We start from the raw sequence: 22755 nt of genomic DNA, 5'->3' as shown, positions 1-22755 counted from the left end.
GGCACAATGTCTGATCACAAGCGTGTATTTTAGTTGATCCCATGCTAGATAATAACTTTTGGATGACCCAGAAACCTGTCAAGCTTCTCTGAAATTCGGTGTCACTGTCATAAAGACTTGAATTAAGCTTTTAAACAAGCTTTTGGGTGAAATTAGTTTCATCAGGCAGTAGGCCAATAAACATTTGGTGATTGTTTGCCCTGAGAATCAAACTGGAGTTTAATAGACCACAGACGGACTTTTAACCAAAAGAGATGGCCTCTGTAACAGATGGTGAATGCTCCATCATCTAGTGCAAAACAGTTCTGCAACTGTTTAAAACTATTACAGCATTTCAACTCCATCACGTAAATAGTTTTAAAGGTTCATTCTCCGAAATTCTAAGGATTTACTGAGGGACACTGGTGAACTTTCAGCCTCAGATATGTACCTGAGGCAGTACACCACTGTGTATATATACACATACATATCTCGCATTACAGGAAATCGAGGTATTTTGGTGATGTCTTTGCTAGATTGTTTTACCGGTGTCACGTAACAAGTTCAAGCCTCCAAATTTGGATTAGCTATGTGCACACGTGAGCAAGTATGTTCATTCTGAAAGCAGAATAACCAAGATAAACCAAATTTCTACTAGTACAACTGTCCACTTATTAGAAGCAGCATCATAGCTGCTAGTAGTCTAAAAAAAATGCACCTGCAATAGTCACGTACACAACTTTAAGATTCCTCTGACTATCCTAACACAGCCAGATGTCCAGGAGAAAACCCGAGGGCACCTTCCAGTACAGATGTTTACACTACCAAAAGCATGCTTCAACGGAAGACTTTGAAAGCACAGAGGAAAAGATCTGAAATAAAAGAATCAAGTAGATGAGTGGTTGAAAAGACCCTAAAAGGCAGAAAGACTTAACCACCCTGCGAGAATTCAGTAACTGTAAGCATGGTGAAAGCCAATCTAATACCACGTTATGCTTCAAAAAAAAAAAAAGAAAAAAAGACTTTCAGAAAGCTTTCTTCTGAGGAAGAAGTAATATGCAGCTGACAAATCAGCGTGGTTCTATCAAGCAATCTCCTTAAGTAAAAACCTGGTTTGAAGCAACGATTATTCATTAAAGCTGAAAACTCAGTAAAGAAAAAACTTCAAACTAGGGGAATGTTTACAGAGAAAAGTTTCCAGTTCCCTGCTGTTTTGCAAGTGTGCTGGTTAAAAGGCCCGAACTGAAGGTTACAATACAGCAGTAATCCATCACCAGCATCGTAAGGACCATTTTGAAAAGCTGTAACAATTGCTGCGCTCGAGCTACCATCTAAGAGACAGCATTCTGACTAATGTTAGAAAACAAGTAAGAAAAATACAAGAGTAATTTGTGAAAGGAAGCTGTTCAAATTATATCAGCATTTATACCAGAATAGAAAGAAGTAGGATCAGGGAATTGGAATTTTTCATATCGCCCAAGCACGATAGGAAAAACCTCTGGTTGTATTTCCAGCACTGCTCAATCTTCAAGAAATCCTTGCAAAGCACATCTCAGAGTCAACTCCCCTTTTTTTTTTTTCAAAAACGTTTTTGAAAAAATGGCTCTTAAGGAGCAAAAGGCTAGCAAGTTGTGGAAGAGCTTGCTTCCATGCACTCGTGGCAGATATAAGAACATGATAAAGGATTGCAGGACTATACCTTACATGCAAAGATATTTAAGTTCAAAATTGGATGGAAAGTTTGCTCCATCAGTGGAGCTGCCAAAACGCTGCTTCAGATCGTTCTCATCATAAAGAGAACGAGGAATTTCCTGAACATTTTTAACTTGTAGCAAAAGCCTGCTTAAGCCACTGCAAGAGTCACAGCTGCTATGTCAGGCAAACCAAACCTACCTAGTATCAAGAAAATGAGACTGGTGAAGGTCAAGGATGGGAATGCCAGTAGCTGTAAGTTCCAGCAGCAACAGCTGACCATGAAGGAGACAGTAAATTCTTAAGGTCTGGGTTTTCACTTAAACCCAGGTATCCATTTTAATCCAAGAGCACTGTTTCCTTTGCAGCACTGAACTGCCAGGGCACCAAGGGCAAATTAATATAAAACCTCCAATACTCAAATGTATGATATCTAGTCAAATTCTGCTTTTGACAGACACACACAGAGACCACTGATATTTTCACCTGCATCAGCTAGTGCTGAAGGAAAACAAAAGAAAACCTGTCTGTACCTGGCACCTTTGACAAAGCAAAGTCTAAGACAGACCATTTGCAGAGCTGTTGTAGAATGTTTGCCATGAAGGAGTGATGCTCTTGACCTCCACCAGAAGCAACTCCAGCAAGGCATGCCTCGTCTTCAAGAAGCGAGGCCATGGGCATCTACAGCATGGCAGCTCATCCCATTTTAATTTAACCTCCAAATCAAATGCAAGTCCTTGAGACCTCTTGCCACGGAGGAGATTGAGAAATGGGATGTCCATTAGCCCCTTAGCCCTGATAGTTTCACCAACTTCCACACTGGCTTTGCCATCCCAAGATGAGAACAGCTGCCCTCTACCCCCAAAAAGCCATCTTCACAGACATCCACCCGCATTCACCAGAGCACATCAGAGAACAGAACAAACATGCTGTGGACAGAAGTCACCCCCCCATTGCTCCCAGACACTGCACAGATAAAGACCTGCAAGACAAGCCACTCAATTAACTGAGTAGCAGAAGGACCTACACCTCTGGGAGGCTGGGAAGACAAGCTCCACTGAGGAGGAGAACAGATCCAATCCTTTTTCTGGCTGAAAAGCAAGCAAAGCATGAGAAAACGTGGTGGGACTCTCAAACAGGCTGTCTCAAAGAAGAACCAGCTTCCCCAGAAACATGCCCTGCACTGCCCCAGCCAGCAGCCCCAGCTCGGCACAGAGCAACAGCTCCATGGCCAGGACCTCAGGCTGCCCTCTCACCCACCCACCCTCCCGTGGAAGACCTTCAGATCCCCACAGTGCCTCCCGTACCCCTGCCTCGTAACTCCAGCTCCTCTCACGTCCTTTATCTATTTTGACTGGCCTGATGACTGCGTAGGATGCAGCAAATGTGCCCAGCCTACAGCTAAACCCTTGCCGACCAGCAGCAACCAGCCAACCAAACGCGATGGAGCATAGCTTGGAGGTCTGGGCATTAAGTGAGAAAGAAGCGTCTCCATCTCTCCTCTTTGTTCATAAGAAGATTCAAAAACCTGAATTCTCAAAATTGAAACATTTCGGAAGTTCTCACTATCTTTAAGAACTTAAAAATCAGTGTCAGCTTTAGCAGAAACTGTCCTGCCAGGTCAAAAGGTTTAAGTGGAAGAAGGCAACCAGCCTGCACAGCTCTTTTCCTTAAGTAGCCCGAACTAACACACAGAGAACTAACGTTATTAGAGAAGAGATTGTGCTGGCTTTTAACGAAACTTTCAGTCATTCTGAGCACATTTCTTTCTCTACATATCCATTTGTACAAAGATGGTGATCCCTTGCTTGGGGAAAGTGCTGTGTTATGAAGAAAGGACAGCAAATTTTATCCTTGCCTGAATATATCTTGTACTTTGTTCCAGCTTAATAGACTTAATTTCAAAGACCAATACTCTCCAAAGCCCTTCCAAAACCTAAAAATAACGGGTGAACTTCAAATATAAGTGACCTTATACTCGTTTTCCTCTGTTATATATGGGTAACCACCAACTCCAATAACTGCACACAAGGGAAGAATCAGGCCCACAAAGCTGAGTTTTGGCTATCTAATCCGCTACTGATAAGCTGCTACATCTGCGCCAGCACATTAGTATTGCAGTCAGCTCACCACCAGCTCTTGGCAGCTTCCACACTGTGGGACTTGAGCATCTTCTGCTTCCTGGATTCTTCCCCGTTAACTGTGTATTCCCCATTTGTTTACACAAATATTTTTAAGGAACAGCAAGAAAATCTAGCAGGCTTAACTTTGCCTGGTTTCAGTCATTACGTTTACCCTGCTCACAGGTATTCACAGAAGAATTTTGTGTTTTTCAAACTCATTTTTAATTTTCCCATAGCCAATAACTGAATTCTGTGGTACACTTCAGAGCCTGCACCAGTGATACTAATCCCCGACCCAGCTGTGAGCTGTTAGTGCCACCTGGAGTTTCAGAGCTACACATAAATCACACCAAAACCCAAAGACACATACAAACATTTCGGTGCACAGCCCGCGGAAGCATACATCCGGCAGCACCGATCTCTGGGCCACTTCTCTGTGCAGTGGATTTGATTCCCAAAGCCAGAGCACTAACAGCTCAGCACAACGAGCCAAGCAGAGACCGTCAGAAGCTCAGAGCAGCAGGCACTGAAAAAATCAGTCCAAGAATGGGCAGTAAAAGCTACTGACTACTTCACTACTTCTGAAAACCTAATCTCAAACAAGATCGATAAGCACTTGAAAAGCTCGGTTTTCGATATTCTTCTGAAGTCAGCCTCCAGATTTCTAATACACGCTGAAAAACAGCTCAAAGCATATCTTTACATCGAGCAGGAAGCCAGAGCATGAAAGAATGCAGTTACTGAAGTAGCCCATACTATTTCAGATAGCAGCCATCTCTGAATAAGCACTTGCCTTTGGACGCAAGTGAAATAGAGATCATGGACACACTGGTGCTAAATTTTAGGTACATTTAACCAGTAGAAGCAGGATAATCTAACTGGGCTGCAGCAAAACGGCACTCGCAATAGCAAAGAAGCAACAAAATAATTTAATAAATGTCCGTGGGGTCTGTCTTTGGGTAACTGTAATCCATTCCTGTTGTGTTATTACCTACTACACAGTTACAAGAAACAGTCGTGTTTAGCAGTACACATAGTTAAAGAGAACAAAACAAAGAACATGTTGGAAAGAGAGTATGAGCAGATTAAGAAAAAAATACAACTTTCAGCCCAGCCAGGATTGTTTCAAGACTCTACAAGCAACTGTAGAAAGCAAATGAGAAAGTAAGTTAGGCTGCGCCTACTAATCACCACAGGAAACATCCGTATGAAAGGTTTGCTTCTATTTTCAGTTAATTTCATGACATCAACCTAAACAGATGAGGCAACTAAAGCATTAACATACTGTCAGCCCCTCTCTCTTTCCAGCTATATTTGTTACTTGCAAGTACTAAGTAGTTCATGCTGTATGTGTATTTTATGCAAGACTGAACACACCGAGGGGAAGGGAATCAGCATTTGCTCACAGCACAAGACCAGCTACGACTTTCAAAGAAACAGCTATTTCAGAGCACCTTTTATAAAGGTATTTGCAACCAGACAACTACAAGGGCTTACACCTACACAATTCAATATTTTAGATTATATTTAGCTGAAATCCACTGCTAGTGCTAAAATAAAACTATTAAGCAATACTCAGTTTACGTACAGGAAGGAGCTAAATTTGTCTGAAGGTGATTAAAAAATAAAAGTGTTACAGTAGTCTGAAGAGATGCTGTTCAAAGGCAAACTTCTGTTATTTCTGTTATGCAACTACAGTTCAAAAGAACAGCTTTCTTCTGAATCACTACTACTGTTTTTTCCTTCTCTTGGGCTAATTATGCCCTTAGGGATAATCTTGAAGAGACACTGAACCCATACCCAAAGCAACCAGTTGTCGCTAAATCCGATGATCTTCTGACAACACTGCACCGTTATTTTGGGGGGGATGGTGCCGAGGGAAGGTGCGAGTTGCTTTATTTTTGTAGCCACGTAAGCTTGTCCTAGCATATTATTTGCAGAAAAGAGCTACAGCACAAGAAGAGAAAGGTAGATTTCTCTTCCGAAAGCAACCATTAAAGAATTATGTGAGAGGCAGAGGAAAGGAGGGGAGGGTTGCATCAGCAAGAGGCAGTCATAACTGAAATTACATGCACAATAGTTTTAAGCCTTTCAAACTGCAGATTTAGGTGAGGAGACCCCCAACCAGATGATCCACTGTTGGCACTACCCTGAATGCAAAAGGAATAGAGAAATACTTACTTTCAAAATAGAACTTATCTGAATAATGAATTCCTGTCTCTGGAACACCACAAGGAAATCCCAGTTATTTGGAGAAAATGCCTTTGCATCAAAAAAAAAAAAATCCGGCAGCAATGTGACCTTCCCTCCAGCATTATTTTTCAAACTACCACTTGTGTACAGCACTAATACCCCACTATTTCATTCACTCCCCAAAACGGAACCAGTAACGACCTGGTCATAGCGAGCCGGGCCATGAAGTGCTCCCACAACAACCCCTGTGACCACCCTGGCCTAACAAAGAGCCAAGGCAGAGCACTGCACCCCGAGAAGAGCATCCAGGCAGGGCAGTTGCTCAAAACCATGCACCCACACCCCAGAAGTCAGTACCCACAGGCCACTTCTACATCCCTTCTACGGCTCCTGGCGCCTCATGCAGGAGCTGAGATGCCTGGGGCACTCTGTACACCCCCACAGAAGCAGTGGCCCCTACCCTCTCAAAACAGGGGACCCACAGCAGAGCACGCACTCAGCTCCCTGCTGGCCAGCTCTAGAAGCAGGGAGGTGAGAAGAAGTCCAGAAGTCTCCAGCAGCCCACTCCCCAGCCCGGCCAGCCAAATTCACCCATCTTCCCAACACCCTTGTGGGCAGAGTGATTAGCCTTTCTGATCACACACAGTAATAACAAAAACAAGTACAAATACAAGCCTGTAAGACTCCTCAAGCTGCTCTGCAACTGCCACCATATCACAGCCTTCAGAATCAAAGCTGAGAAGCATTGAACCAGCCTCCTGCAGCCCTCCGCTGGCTCCAACCAGCAGCAATGCCACTGTGGACATGAGGATGAGGCACGGTCACTACTACTCCAAGTCTCATTTTAAAGAAGCCTTTGTTGGATTCTTTAAATCTGCAGGCCAAATGAAAGAACAGCTCTGTTTTACAACTGCACTAAGGTTAATGAAAAAACAACCAAACGAGTCAGACACAATAGGCAGAACACAACACCAGCCATCTACAAAACCTCAGGCTGAAGAACAACTGAGATCCTGTGGAGCAAACGTGTTGTGATCCCACGGCTGCTGGACTGACATAGAATGTGGTCAGAACTTCAGAGCCCAGCTCTGCAGCGATGTGTCTCCACTACAGTGACCAAAGTGCCTTTTCCGACACATCAGGAGAAAGGTTATTGATTCAGCGGGCAAGAGAACTGAGTACCCTCATCCTGAAAAAAATCACACAGGCTCCCTTTAGTCTCTAACTGCAGTGACAGAGCAGCACAGGGCAGCTCACATCACTCTTCTCCTGGCTTTACCACTCACAGCGGAGGGTTTTGAACTGCACTGCTGTTGGCTTGGCTCCTCCCATGCTTGCCCTCTGTTTTAAAAGACATGTCCTCTGTTAGCTCATTAACGCTGTTCATTACAACTCATAGGAGAGCCACTAACCTAATCATCTAGCAGATGAAGTTGGATAGACTATTCTTTTTGGAAATAAAGTTTTAGTGCCAAAAAATCAGAGGCATTTGAAACTGAAATAAAAGCATGGAACTAAAATGCAAGACAGAAACAAATCTGATCTTTAAATATTCTTACAGAAGCCTACACTTAGGAGCGTGAGGCACATAGGACTATCTTCTATCTCAAGCTGACTTAGCAGAAGTATTATACCCTGAGAATTCTGCTGCTCTCCCCACACTTTACTGTGCATCACGCTGAGATGCATTACACAGCTTTAATTTCTTCCCCCGTGGAATGCAGATACAGACAGCCCTAGCCTAATTTCTCTTGCCTCTGGTTAGAGCCTACCAGGACTCACAGTCCAGAGCAGCATCTTTAAGAGAAAATAGGCTTTCACTTGCTCTGTTAACAGCCCACCACTAATCCAGGACTACTGCCCAGGCTGACAGAACCTCACCTTGCTTTGTGAGCGCGTCTCTCAGAGCTGCAGTTATCATCTCTCTCTTTTCACCTGCCTCCTTCCTCCCGGCGGTCTCTCCAGACAAGCTTGTTCCAACAACTCCTTCCTCAAGCTCACGTTCTCTCTGTTTAAAGACAGTGAATTACAACCACTTAGATTGAAACATCACGTTTTAAGCACTGTGGCACAGTTCAACCAGTCCTGACAGACCTGCTAGACTTAAAACCCTACACGAGTGCCCAAACATGAATTCTGCATTCATGTAATCCTGCATTTTATCCCTCTTCCCATCTGTCACCGACCCTTGAGTCATTTAGGACAACGAATTAAAATAAGAGAAAAAGATCCATACGTGACACTCTAGATTTGTTCTAACACAGCAAGAAAATTCCCTACGACATTTTAAGAAACAAGGTGCTTGAATCTCATCTGGAAGCAGGAGGGACTCCAGGCTTTAAACCCATGGGTTTTGCGATTGCACAGTAACCTCACCTCTCCACAGCATGCAGACCCGAAGGAACAAACCATCCTGTTTGGAAATGCAGCTGCTTGGCGTGACAAAGCAGCTATTGTCCCAGTTATTTGGGACAGACCGTGGAAGAAAGCCACATCACTACAGTGATTTGGACAGCCCAAGAGTTTAGACTAGAAGCTGCTCTCCACAAGTCACCTAAAAGGACAGCCGAGAGCACCACCAAAATTCAGTGATCACCAAAGACCCTGCCAGAAAAGGCTATTTTCCCCCTCAGCAGTCAACTCCAGACAGAAGCTGCTGCATCCCACAAGTTTGGCTTTCAACAGATGCCGCTTTATAAACATGCTTAAGCTCTTGGAGTTTACTTAAAAACAAACACAAGAATATCAGGTATTAGCATAAAGTTAAAAGAAGGAGAAACAAACAAATCCCAGCACGTAAAAAATTGTGAATCCCCTGCTGTATAAGTGTCACTTCTGAGACTTTATGGGTATTTATTACTTTATGTCTGCACAAAGAAGCATGAAAGTGTAAATAATTACTTTGATATTTCATGCAACTTGTAATCTGTCAGTCCTTTATGGCTTTTTTGAAATATTAGAGAAGTTACGGATAAACAACAAACAAAAACCAACAGAGGACATTCTGTTTCTACAAAACAGGCTATTTCACATCCAAGTGTCTTTTGCGCCAAAGACATCAAGAAGTTCATACAAATGCTTCCAAGTTTACCCACCAACTGTTCGCATCACTAATGAAACCAGTGCGCTTGGCTTGCCAAACTGTGTTCTTCACAAAGTAACCCAGCCATCCCTAAACATACAGATGCCTTTTGTACCCAAGCAAAACTTCAGAAGGCAATTAAAGGTAACCCAGAAGAAAAAAAAGTCTTGGGGTTCCAGAACAAAGTAAAGTTCATAATACTTGAGAAGGAAAGAGGAAAGTAAAACATTTCGGGACAGAAGTTATTACCTCTCCTCATGTTGAATAAAGCTTTGTCTATGGTTTCAGTGAGGCTGCGCAGGAAGGTGTTTTCTAGTGACCAGTAACACAACTTGGGCCATACTGAAGGAGAAAGCAGCTTCCATCTTTCACTTTTCCTTCACACAGTTTGCTGAAAAGCTGTAGGTTACTTTTTTCTTTTAAATAGGTAGACTGCATTGGTTTCTATAACACATTAAAACTCCCCTGGAAGGTTGGCTCTATGAAGTACTTTTATGCTGTTGAGTTTGAAAGCTCATATCCATCCATCGACTTAATCGTCAGAGAACTGTAGAGTCATCCGGGTTGGAAAAAGACCTTCAAGATCACAAAATCCAACCATCAACCTGACCTACCATGCCCCATCACTAAACCATGTCCCTCAGGGCCACCTTCACGCATCTCTTAAATACCTCCAGGGATGGGGACTCCTCCACCTGGGCAGCCTGTTCCAATGTTTAACCACCTTTGCCATGACAAAGTTCTTCCTGATACCCAATCTAGACCTCCCCTGGTACAACTTGAAGCCACTGCCTTGCATCATATCAATTGTCACCTGAGAAAAGTGAGCAATATCCTCCTTGCTGCAGCCTCCTTTCAGGCAGTTACAGAGAGTGATGAGGTCTCCCTGCAGCCTCTCTTCTCCAGACTAAATGACCCCAGTTCCCTCAGCCGCTCCTCATACATCTTGTTTTCCAGTCCTTTCACCAGCTTTGTTGTTCTTCTCTGCACATGCTCGAGCAACTCAATATCCTTCTTGCAGTGCAGGGCACCAAACTGAACACCATATTCAAGATGCAGCCCCACCAGTGCTGCGTACAGGGGACAATCCCCTTGGTGGACTTTGATCGTGAAGACCTCTTCCCTCCTAGTCCTGCTGGCCACGCTGTTTCTGCCGTTGGCCCCCTTGGCCACCTGGGCACACCGCTGGCTCGTGTTCAGCCGGCTCTCGAGCAGCACCCCCGGGTCCTTTTCCACCGGGCAGCTTTCCAGCCACTCTTCCCCAGGCCTGTATCACCTCTTGGGGCTGTTGTGAGCCGAGTGCAGGGCCCAGCACTAAGTCTAGCATCATTTAGCATCAAGGCTGTTCAGAAATAAAATATTAATGTTACTGGAAAAGCCTCATGCATAAGGAAGAGAGGAGATAAAAATCCTCATCTTTTAACTATTAATTCTTAAACTAAGAGCTTCTCCCACATCATTTAACCGACAACTAGGCACGACCATCCACTTAAGAACGAAAGGCACTATCCCAGCACAGATTCATTAGCTTGCCAAAGCAAGACACCATGAAGGATTTGTGAGTAGACACATGCTGGCACATCCACTCTGCTATCTCATGCCAGGTTAAACCCCCCCAGAACTCAATATGCATTATGTAGCACATCATAATATTAAGAAATGCAACGATTCACTTAACTACAAAGACAGCATCCTATCCAAGCCAGCCTTCAGATACCGGGAAAGTCCTTCTGAATTAAAGAGTTCGATTTTCTACCTGCCTGTCGTGCCTATCACTGCAGTAGCTGAGAGAAGTACCTAAACATAAGAACAAATAAATAAAATTGCTTTACTGGCAAGGCAGAAACACGTTTATTTTAAGAATCATTTCCCCCTCAGAGAGGATGTTAATATTTTTTCCCCTTTCATCTTGATGTGAAAGCCTGCAAACAAAATAATCATTTTTTTCCTCTGAACTGCAATACCTGAGTTGTTCTGCTTGGCAAGTGATTGGCTTCAAATATTTCTTAGGGGAAACCGAATTCATACCCCCGTGAGTTTCACTGATTTGCTTAATAAACCTTTCATATCTATTTTTAGGGTTTGAGTGCAGACAACAAAGTTAACTTTGCACAGAGCAAACTTCTGGAGTTCTAGTGATTTAGCAGGAAGTCCCATAGTAAATCTAAAGCAAGTTACTGTCTTTCTGTAACAAATCAAGCAAGCACTGACAAGAGCCAGCTTTTTGTGCCCTTGAAATACTTCCCTGCCAGAAAACTGAAGTAATCCCCTGGTCTGTATTCACCGATGAGAGCCCACAGACAGGAAGCCCCATGAGTTCCTCCCAGTTTCTTGATAACTCAGAGTTCAGCACAGCTCTTGCTGCAGCCTGCAGGAGTTTCCGCCTGCTGTCATCCAAGCAGGTCTGAGTAAGGGCATCAAGTCCCACATGTAGGGACTAATGATCGACTCCTCTGCAAGTGAAGACGAAAGTCCTTCCGTTTCTTGCCATACAGGCAGCACAGACACGAGCAGCACGTACTTTGTGCGCAGGCAGCGAAAATCTGGCACAGACACAAACAAGGACCTCAGCATTCCCTGCCAAGGCAGAGGTGCTGCTGCCCCTCTCACAGGCCACAGTTCAAGTGCTTCAAAGGATTTCCTACAAATCTCCCTAGGAAACTCGTCCACAGCCACTTTCAAATCTGGTCAGCGTGACCACCAGGACATGCTACTGCCACTTCTCTTCTTTGAGCTGCTCTCTCCAGGACATCAAGGTGCTTGGTGTCTGTGTTTTCCATTTTAAAACATCAAATGCTTTCCAGACTACTGTTGTGGGCAGGGGAAAAAAAAAGAAAAAGGGAAGTTCAGTGTGAACTCCACACAAAAGTATTCCCTTAAACTAACTTAACTTAGCATTTTTAGCCTCATGGCTCTATTTATGTCCCAGAGCTGAAAAAAATACGTTCCCTGAGAAGTTTTTGCCCCTGGAAGGAAAACACCCAAAAATATATCCCAATTCTGTCTGAACTTATTTCCTACTTAGCCTCTCACTGGGCAAACGAGAGGGAACCCTGGCATTGTCATGATTTACAGCCTCATCCATCAAAAAGCTCTAGGATCTTCTAAAAAATGAAAGGCAGAAACGTTAAGAAAACAGTAATACATCAGCGGCTGGAGACATGAGAAACAGAACTGGAGCTAAGGGAAAAATGTTGGCAAGGTTATCAGGAAAAGACTGCCTGGCAGCAAGAAGCATTAGTAAAACTTTCCCAGGGGAGTGGTTAAATGAAGTATTGAAGTTCACAAATTACATGAATGAAGAGTTGAAACCTCCACCAAGCAGCACTCTGGAAGCAATACCCCAGTGACAAGAGGATAGTCAAAGCTGACAAGCTTCCCCTGGTTCAGGCCCAGCTATCTCTGGCGCTACAGGCACTGGTTTCCTGACGGATCAACCTTTCCACAAGAGCAGGACAGGACATAGGCTCACACAGAAGCTCCTGAACAGATGGAGAAGACTGCTAGCCTGCTGCTCCAGATACAGAGAGCTGGCTGTCACACAGCCCAGTGGTTGCAAACAGAAATGAAACTGCTCAGTCCGTGGAGTAAATGCCCTGTCACTCTTACATCACCGTGGGATACTCTAACTGCTGTCAGTCATCACTAAAAATGGCCCTGAGCATTTGCAAGTGAGAACAAAAGTAAGTATTAGAAACTTGGATTGAGTAATCACTGAACCAGCAAACACCCTAACAGCAAGAAAATCTTATTAAAAATAGCTACTGGTGCCTACATAATCACAGGTTACATACCCACTCCATACATCACTGCCCAGTTAAGCAAAGAGCCTGAACCGAAGCAAAAAGCAGACAACAGAGAAAAGCCTGACAGCTGAGAGACAGAGAACTTGGCAATCCATTCCTTTGCCACGGACTGAAATAGGAGGCGGCTTGATCAAAAGCAAGAGCCATGGTACGTATTTTCAAGATGTGTCCCTGAAGTAGAGAAAGCCCCTGAGAAGTTCTGATAGTTAAAAACAGAAACTGAGGAGGTCTTTTCTCCTACAATAGATACCTTTATGACTTTTCAGTAAAGATCTGGAAAGAAGTTTCCATCCACACCTACCTTGCTACGCTATACAATAGCCCAAGGCCCCTTGCATCATTCTCAGGCAGCAGGTACTGGGTGCCATCCAAAGAAAGGATGCTATCCAAACACAACTGCAGCTCAGGCCCTGTTGAGGGAATCCTGCATTTTCTTTGTTTGAAGAGTCAGCGCTGAGATTTTTGGACACACACAAAAGCACTGAGGATTCGTTTTAAAACCCAACCTCAAGCAGACAAGTAACGACAGAAGGATTATGCAGCTACCTAACTGAATCAGGTTGTAAGGGGCACAGCACACCCTCCGTGAAGCACAGAAAGATGAATGATCCCACCAATGTCCATTTTCTTGTAGTACAGCATCAGACAGAATCCTCAAGGACAAAAATTTCCAGACCACAACTCTAAAGTATATATGCAGGGCTACAAAAGGGTTTTTGAGATTGCTTCACTGAGCTATAATATCACTGCTTCGCTGTAGGGAAGGTTTTACAAGGTGTAGTTAAACCATGTCTGCATTTCATGTGCTACTTCATGACTCTGTCGACATTTGTTTGATTTGGGAAGCTTCCTTGGACACACCATAAAGACTGATTTTTCAAAGGAAACAGAAGAATCAAAACTAAAAGTCTGTCTGTCTCCACCCAAAAGTGACTAGCTTATATTTGAAAACTGGGGCATATATTCACATTATTCCTTTCTTCTGTGCTACAATAATCAAAACTAAAACCTAGGAAACGAGATTTAACAAGTGTCCTGAAGTGCTCAGCTCAGCCTAAAGCCAGCAAGACTTTCTGCTATAGTCCACTTTGCTTTTTCACACACAGAACATGTAAGCACACTTTTTTTTGAGGGTCTTGCCATATTTTGCACACTTTTTTTAAATGGCTCCATAAAAGACTTCTCCATTCCATTTCTTTTTCCATACAGTTCGGGGGGGGGGGGGGGGGGGGGGGGAGGACAAAAGGACATTTCACTTCAACATCAATCTTTCAAGCAGCTAAAACATCACGCACACATTCAAAAAGAGAGTTAGGAATTTCTATTCTGTGATCATTGGCTATGTTTGAAGCAGCCTCCAGTCAACAATCTGAGCTAATACCAGCTAGAGGCACGTTTCCTACTATCAATACCTGGTCTGGAAAGGACAACCTTTGTAAGCAATGAAGTTGGCTGGACTCCATACTGCTCTTTTGTATTAGAAACACTGAGTGTCTTCCAGAGAAGGGAAGGCATTCAGTGCAGACTAGTGCACTGACACAGGTCAGATGTGAGCAAGAGAAGTTGCCAGCTCCCGTAACTACCTTAGAGATGCAGCTTGCATTTCGTCTTCACAATTCCTGTCAAGCAGGAAAGCATTTAACCATAAAATGATCATTCAGGTTATGAAACGGTGCTAAAAGGCAAAAGCTCTTGACACTTTCCCTAGGGAAATGAGAGTCCCAAGCACGACTCCCCCCTTGGGTTGGATTTCTCAGGAAGACCATTCAGCCAAAGACCACATTCAAGCTCATGATCAGCAGGAGCCAGAGCTAACCGGAGAGCAGCAAACAAGTCCCTGTTTGCTCTTCCTCCCACTTCCCCGAGTATATCCATGTCTTCCAAGCAGCCAAATTAACAGTTCTGTCCCGTAGCCTGTTCAATGATTTGCACTAGCCACCTTCTCAGAATTATTAGATAAAGGACACAAGATTAATAAAGTACTCTTAATTCATATAATATTCTTGTAATAACTATAAACCCAAAAGGAAGTTACCTGGTTTCTACCATAGTAAGTCTTCATTGACTGTAAGAAAACAAACTAGACAATTAGCAATTGGGAAAACAGGCATCGAAGAGCCCCGTAGAGCATCCCTCAAACTTTGCCTGCTTTGTCAGCTCAAATGTCAAAGAAAACAAAATCATGGCTCACCTTGCAACAGGAAAGACAAAACAGCTCCCACTGTCTGTAAGGGGTGCTGTCCTTCACGCAGAGGAGCAGGGCACTGAACAAGCTGGAGGCTGTACACTTCCTGCAGTCAAGAGCCACTTACAATCTATTCTGACCCCTGGGAAGTCGCAATAAATAAGGTTTGATTGGAGACTACATGTGGACAGGCTTACTGGCAGCTGCACTGCTGAACAACCGATCTGCAGCGTTCATCTAGCAGAACATGGATGCATTTACAGTACCTCTTAACACCTTATCCAAACACATTTATTTGGCTTGGAGCACAGCATCTGCTGTCATCCTTATGCTAGTCACTCCTTGGATACAGCAGCAACAGGTCACTTCCTCCACGCTTCTCCCAGCAATTACCACCAGCAGATAATTGTTCCATGCATTGATTTGTGGACTTCTGTTCAGTTGTGTTATTTGCCTGGCAAGAATCTTAAAAGATCCACAGGAAAAAAAACACCTGAAGAAACACAGCACAAAGTTTCTGCAAGAAATGGTAAGCACAGGGGCTGGGCTGCTGCAGGGAACACCCTGATATTCTCCAACAACAGATGGAGAGAAGAAAAGGCTGCAAATAAAGATTAAATCCAATGCTCAGGTGGACTTAAAACACTTCTGAAGTTTGATATTTAACAGCTTTGCATTACTACCCAATTATCAAGGGGCTGGAGCACCTCTCCTATGAAGACAGGCTGAGAGAGCTGGGGTTTTTCATCCTGGAGAAGGGAAGGCTCCAGGAAACCTCACATCAGCCTTTCAGTGCCTAAAGGGAGCTGCAGGAAAGCTGGGGAGGGACTCTTTGTCAGGGGGTGTAGCGATAGGGCAAGGGGTAATGGCTTTAAACTAAAAGGGGGTAGAGTTAGATTAGTTATTAGGAAGAAATTCTTTACTCAGAGGGTGGTGAGGCCCTGGAACAGGTTGCCCAGAGAAGCTGTGGATGCCCCATCCCTGCAAGTGCACAAGGCCAGGCTGGATGGGGCTTTGAGCAACCTGGTCTAGTGGGAGCCGTCCCTGCCCTTGGCAGGGGGCTGAGAATTGGATGGTCTGTCAGGTCCCTCCAACCCAAACCATTCTGTGATTCTATTGACTAATTTACAACAAACTAAAGAGCAGTGAGGGGTATGGGATCTACCAACCAGCATAGAAATCAGGCTCTTTACTCTCCGATCTCAAAGCCCTTTACAAAGGCTTATCAGGGAAAGCCAGCATCACACTGCATGTCAAAGACAGACTGTCCAGTCAGAAGTAACCTTTAAAGTATTTTTCCTTTTTCCTACCTATTTCTTTGGGTGCTCCCAGGTTCTATATGGAAACTGAAAGCCTCAAAACCTTACATTGTTTACAAGTTATAATTCTTCACATCAGCCAAGGTATAAAGAAAGATTTGAACACAGGAAAAGGACAGGGTGAAGTGTCCCTTGGACAAATTCAGATTTCAGTGCTGGCAGTCATCCCTAAACAGGGAAATGATGTTTCTTAAAGCTTGTTTCAAGATGTAGGATCACTCTGAATTCTGAGCCAGAGTAGCAGAGGTCAAAATCTAGCCCAGAGACTGAGCTGCTGAAGATAAGAGTGATTTTTTCCTCTACAAATCTGTCACCCATTAAAAGTTAGAGAAACTTCTTGGAGAGCTCTAAAGGCACACATCATTTTTAACCATTTCTAAATCTGACAGTTAGGTACCGAGCCTCATTCAATTCAGTTAAAAGACAGCTAACAACTCTTGCATGCTCTAGAAGCTTCTGCTTGTATCAAAGTTGCATGCAACACTGTCTGTAAATCTTATATTTAATTCCTAAGTCTTAAAACTTAGGTCTCACTTCATGTAAAACTCCAGTCAACCCCATTAAAAGCTTCTTCACCAAGGATCAGAAAAGTCTGGTCTGCCATGGGTAATGCGATTCACTATCCTAGTGGTGGTGAACAGCTAACATTAGGATGGACCTTTTAGAGAGGAGAGCCAAAGGGGGGGGGGGTGCAGAAGAAGAAAAAAAAAATAATCAAGAAACCACCCCTGCAGCAAACTGCAATAAAACAAACTTCTTGAACAGACTTTCCTGGGCTTGCTTTCTTTCCTATAAAGTCAACCCTATCTTGTTCTCACACCCCCTTCCTTTGTATTTACATCACAAACGTGACTATCAGCTTCATTAAACTTTGTTTGAAAAAACAGAACATTAATCTCTAAACTGTGCCAACAAAATATGCCCATTTGATTACTTCCCAACCCATCCAAAAAAATTAGGATATTATTATTACTCATGCCTGCAGTTTCTAAATATGAAGGTTAATAAAGCCATTTCGTTCCCTCGGAACCAGTCTAGATTGATCTGTCTTTCTAGTTTATCACAATCTCCCAGCTGTGGGAGATAATCTACATTAAGAAATGGTGTCGCTGTGATTAATTACAGTCTTGCAGGCCACAAACATACCCATTAGATTTCACATTTTAGCTGATAAATATATTTCAAGGGGGTGTCAATGACTTTGGAGGATGGGTAAGTGTACTGCAAGTGTACAACTTGAAGTCTACTAGTTACGAAACCCATTAAGAAGAACTATTGCCTTCTGCTGCTGCATAATAGCACTTTGGAGAACAGGCCCAGACTCTCAGCCTAAAAAACAACAAGCCAGAATAAACAGATGCAGAGAAAATCCAGAACTAAGCCTAGCTATCCATGCATCCCCCAGCCCAGCATCACAGCCCTGAATCATCAGACACCAAGGGAAGCAACCAGAGAGCTGGCGGTGATGGATTGATCTGCCAGCCCTCTTTGGGCCATGGCTGCATTACACTCTTCTGGACTTTCACACCTGAGCACTTCATTAAAGTTTAGATGCCATCCACACTGATATAAAGGTCAGAGTTCTGCTCAGAATCCTACTAAGCATCATCCACATCAGTTTCTTGTGGTAGCAAGGTCCAAAAAATTGCATTACTCAGAGTGCTGGATTTCAGAAGCTATTAAATAGTCATCATGAGACAGAAGAAGATTCAATAAAGTGTGGAATTTCCCTTTATACCAATCATCATTTTATATATTTGAATGATATCCCCTTGATACCCCAGTCTTTCAAGTTTTGGGCTCGTATTAAGTGTAGAAGGTAAACATCATCACCTTGAACAACATGCCTTCATTCCTAACTCCTTAAAAATCTCTCTTTTCCAAGGGATAGGGTGTAATAACTACAACTGTACCAGGAAGATAGGTTCAGGCATTCACACCTTGTACTCCTGGATCCATCTGCCTGATCCAAACAATTGCAAAAATGCAGTACTTGTCTCAGATCCTTAGGCTACACTTTGTAAAACACAAGTAAGCCGAAGCATACAAAAAAGACAGCTGTAAGCATACACGCACAAAACAAGCTGTAAAACAATCCAGTCTAGATTCTCACGAAGTAATAGGAGATGGATGCAAAATTAAATTACTATCACCTGCAGATATTTGAGTAAACATTCATTAGATACGCTTGTCTCTACAGCCTCACTCTGCTATCCCACAGAAAGCAAACCAACAATGAATTGTGAGAATCACTAGCAGATAAGACAGATGTGCAGTTAGTCATAAATGGCAACATGCCTCCAAAAGATCAAAGCTCAATCAAAAAACACTTCAAGAAGCTAACTGCACTGCACAAGGCAGAACCTTCTACTCTATCTCCCATAAGCGGAGGAGTTAATATACAACACTGAAATCCCAAAAAAACATGCTGGAAACTGCCAAGCGTATTTCAAACCCAAGACACTCTGCATATGAAGTGTTTGTGATATAACCCTGAAATACCCACATTTTCTTTAAACTCACTGGCTTGTACATGGGTAGTTCAGATAGAGAAATCCAAAGCACTTGCCTGTATCTGTAAGGATTACTGCAAGACAACAGATTACATCAGTGTAAAACTAAAGTGTCAGACTGATCTTACACAGTCCAGCATTGTGAGAAAGTAAAAGTGACTGAAGGGGACGACACAACTTATCTGAAAAAAAATTCCTTGTTGCACAAATTCATAGCCACTAAAGTGAGAACATGACTTAAGAAACTAAGATGCACTGCATTTAAACAACTGTATCTTCTAGCCTTGGAGCAAGAGAGCCCAATCATGATGAATTACTTCCATAAATGCAGATCATCCTGCTCTTTCATATCAAGTCTTCAGCATTTATTTTCGTTACAGTAAATAACTGCACCTAGGGGATCATTTTACAATTCAAGTGTTTGCATAAACCTGTTGGCAAGTCAACGCGCACATTCCCCAGGAGATTCTCCACCAGGACAAAGTCATTCTTTTTCCCAGCTAATGATATGGACAGCCATCAGTTCATGAGATATTTACACAGCAATATCCTGCCATCACCCTGGAAACGACACTCCTGTTCAAGAGGGTTGAGGATTAACGCTGAAGTCACCACTGAAGGCCCTTTCTTCATTACCTGCTCTGGTTACAGAAACACGAAGCTAGCAACCTAAATTGCAGCAGCTAGGCAGATTAGCCACACAAAACGGAAATAAAGGGGCCAGTAATGACAACCACACCTTTTAAGGTTTCGAAACAAATCCAAAATCCTAGGACAAGTCTAGAGTAGTGCAGTGGTGTCAGCACCAAAGAAAAGCTGACCTTTGTTTCATCAGCTGACAACAGCTCACATTCAAAAGGAGCCAGGACGCCTATGCACAAGAACTTTCAATCCTTGCCATGGTCCCAAACACAGAGGTGACTCGCACTTTAAGGATTAATTATTTGCAGAAGCAAAAGGGCAGCACTCAGCTGTCAGGGACGAACAGCTGTTCGTCATCTCCTCCAAGAGAAAGGCAGCAGATCAGAAGACTGCAGTTCGCAGCTCCAAATGAGCACCTGTGCTCAGACAGAAGCTGTCCTCTCAGACAGAGAGGCTGTTTAGGTCTGAGGCACAAGAACCTGACCTACAGATTCACACTTGTGCTGTGAATACCTTGTAGGTACCACACACAGGCCCCTCACACACGGGCAGGCCCCTTCCTTCCCTGGTCTCAAACCACCTCACACGGCATGCTGCTACAGAAACCACAGTTCCTTTCTTGTCAGTGACCTCTAGTGGCAAGCACAGACAGGAGAGAAAAAAATGGGCCACCTCACAGCACAATTACTGTGAAAGAGATCGATCTTTTCCCCACCATCAAATGAAAAACAAACAGTTCATCCATCCTTCTCTTGGAAACTACAGCAGGCAAGTCAGGGATGGAAGCTCTCACACAGTCTGACTAACGCCCACGTTAGCAGGGCTACTCTCCTAGAGTCAGACTTCACTATAAGCAACAGATTATCTTCTTCCCACTCCAAACGGTAAGGATCAGAGATCCCCGTATTGCCCTCAGAGTTTCCTTACCTCCAAAGGATTCAGTTTCCTCTAACCCAAGACTTGCCTTGCTATGGCCCAGCTGCATACCCTTGGCTCCGAGTGCTAAGGAAATTGCTAAGGTTCAAGAAAGCAGTGAGAAGTCCATACCACAGAGCTGTGCAAGGTAAGAAAGGTGTAATTACAGACAGAAGTAGGTTTGTTGAGATGGGGACAGATATCACCTGACCTTAGGGCAGCAGCAAGATGCAGAAGCTGTTACAGCAGTCTGTTACCACTGCACCTGCACTGCTACCACCCAGCTCCGCTCCCTGCCATGACATGCCAGCATATAGCACGCCTGCATTTCAGCTGATGTACCCACAGCCAGATTTAACAGGATTTGTGTTTTGATAATGGACCATAAATCACAATGGCAGAGTTGTACTTTCAGATCTGTGATGTTCACTGTGAAAGTAACTTCTCTCAACTGAAGACAATGCGTTACCACACAGCATTCACTTCATGAACAAGCCAAACCCAGGTAGCCAATACCTAAACCCAACATACCTACAAGTATATTCTGGGTTTGGGACAGGTTCTCAAATAGTTCATGTTTTACTCTAACTAAACTCTACAGGTTTGAACCCAGCAGACAGGATTTGAATCAATGACAAAGAGCTGGCATTTCTATACTTGCTGCAGTAGCGGTACCTTGGCTTTCTTCATGTGGCTCATGACATTGCCAAGATCTTCAACATCAATGACAGAATTTGTCCCTCCAACTTCCTCAGCATCAGCCTCCTCCTCACTACTGGTTTCAACCAATTCTTCTGCCTGCGTAAGAGACCAGAGAGAAAAAATAGGTGCATATCTGCTGTGTTAAACAGAAAACCTGAAAATAGCCCCAAGGTTATTTCTAACAGTTCAGTAGTACACAGACGATCTACAACCCAGTCCAGATAGCCTCTCTCCAAATCCACAATGCTCTGTTTCCCTGTGTCATCACTTAAGAAGTCACACAGAGAGGTCTGATTCCTGCTGCGTGCTATGACAGTCTGGAAGCCTAAACTCCTCCAAGTACCCCTGGCCTGAACAAACAGGGGAGAGAACTGCTTTCCACATCACACTATTCATGGAACAGAAAAATTGTCTTCCTTTCTGTACACAGCCAAGGTACAGCATAACTGCACCAATGTAACAACAAGATCAACCTCATCTCCTTCTATGGCCAGGCAACCTGCCTGGTGAATGAGGGAAAGGCTGTTGACATAGACTACCTAGACTTCAGCAAAGCCCCTGATACGGTCTCCCACAGTATTCTGGAGAAGCTGGCAGCCCATGGCTTGGACAGGTACACTCTGTGCTGGGTTAATAACTGGCTGGACGGCCAGGCCCAGAGTGGTGTTGAACAGAGAGAAATCCAGCTGGTGACCAGTCATGAGTGGTGTTCCCCAGGGGTCGGTGTTGGGGCCCATCCTCTTTAATATCTATATTGATGATTTGGATGAGGGGACTGAGTGCACCTCCAGTAAGTTTGCAGACAATACCAAGCTGGGGGGAAGTGCTGATCTGCTGGAGGGTAGGAAGGCCCTGCAGAGGGACCTGGACAGGTTCAGTCGATGGGCAGAGGTCAATGGGATGAGGTTCAACATAGCTAAGTGCTGGGTCCTGCACTTTGGCCACAACAACCCCATGCAGCGCTACAGGTTTGGGACAGAGTGGCTCAAAAGCTGTGCAGAGGAAAAGGACCTGGGGGTGTTGGTCGATGCTCACCTGAGCATGAGCCGGCAGTGTGCCCAGGTGGCCAACAAGGCCAACGGCACCCTGGCTTGTATCAGGACTGGTACAGCCAGCAGGACCAGGGAGGTGATCGTCCCCCTGTACTCTGCTCTGGTGAGGCCGCACCTCGAGTGCTGTGTTCAGCTTTGGACCCCTCACTACAAGGACATCGAGGCCCTGGAGCGTGTCCAGAGAAAGGCTACAAAGCTGGTGAAGGGCCTGGAACACAAGTCCTGTGAGGAGCGGTTGAAGGAACTGGGGGTGTTTAGTCTGGAGAAGAGGAGGCTGAGGGGAGGCCTTATTGCTCTCTGCAACTACCTGAAAGTGAAAGGAAGTTGTGGGGAGCTAGGGATTGGCCTCTTCTCACAAATAACTAGTGACAGGACAAGAGGGAATGGCCTCAAGTTGGGCCTGGGGAGGTTTAGGTTGGAAATGAGGAGACATTTCTTCTCAGAAAGAGCAGTCAGGCATTGGGACAGGTTGCTCAGAGAGGTGGTGGAGTCACCGTCCCTGGGGGTGTTCAAGGAAAGGTTGGATGTGGTGCTTAGGGACATGGTTTAGTG

The 22755-nt window shown here is 44.2% G+C and overlaps 1 protein-coding gene across 5 annotated transcripts in view; it reads right to left on the bottom strand.

Annotated features, from left to right (window-relative positions):
• Positions 1 to 22755, bottom strand: part of TYW1B (tRNA-yW synthesizing protein 1 homolog B) — a 106579-nt gene that overhangs the window by 76437 nt on the left and 7387 nt on the right. For 4 of the 5 annotated variants that reach the window (XM_048068012.2, XM_066979393.1, XM_048068013.2 and 1 more), the window contains exons 8-9: positions 21125 to 21247; positions 7869 to 7995 (exon numbers count right to left, since the gene is read on the bottom strand). In XM_048068012.2, the coding sequence (XP_047923969.2) occupies positions 7869 to 7995; positions 21125 to 21247 (250 nt within the window). Of the gene's footprint in view, positions 1 to 7868; positions 7996 to 21124; positions 21248 to 22755 lie in introns of those variants that run through there. The other variant, XM_066979394.1, reaches the window with a different exon arrangement.

Source organism: Anser cygnoides, chromosome 18 (genome assembly GCF_040182565.1).
Source record: "Anser cygnoides isolate HZ-2024a breed goose chromosome 18, Taihu_goose_T2T_genome, whole genome shotgun sequence".
Taxonomy (NCBI): Eukaryota; Metazoa; Chordata; class Aves; order Anseriformes; family Anatidae; genus Anser; species Anser cygnoides.
Note: the sequence above shows the minus strand (reverse complement) of the source record. Positions and strands in the feature narration are given on the sequence as shown.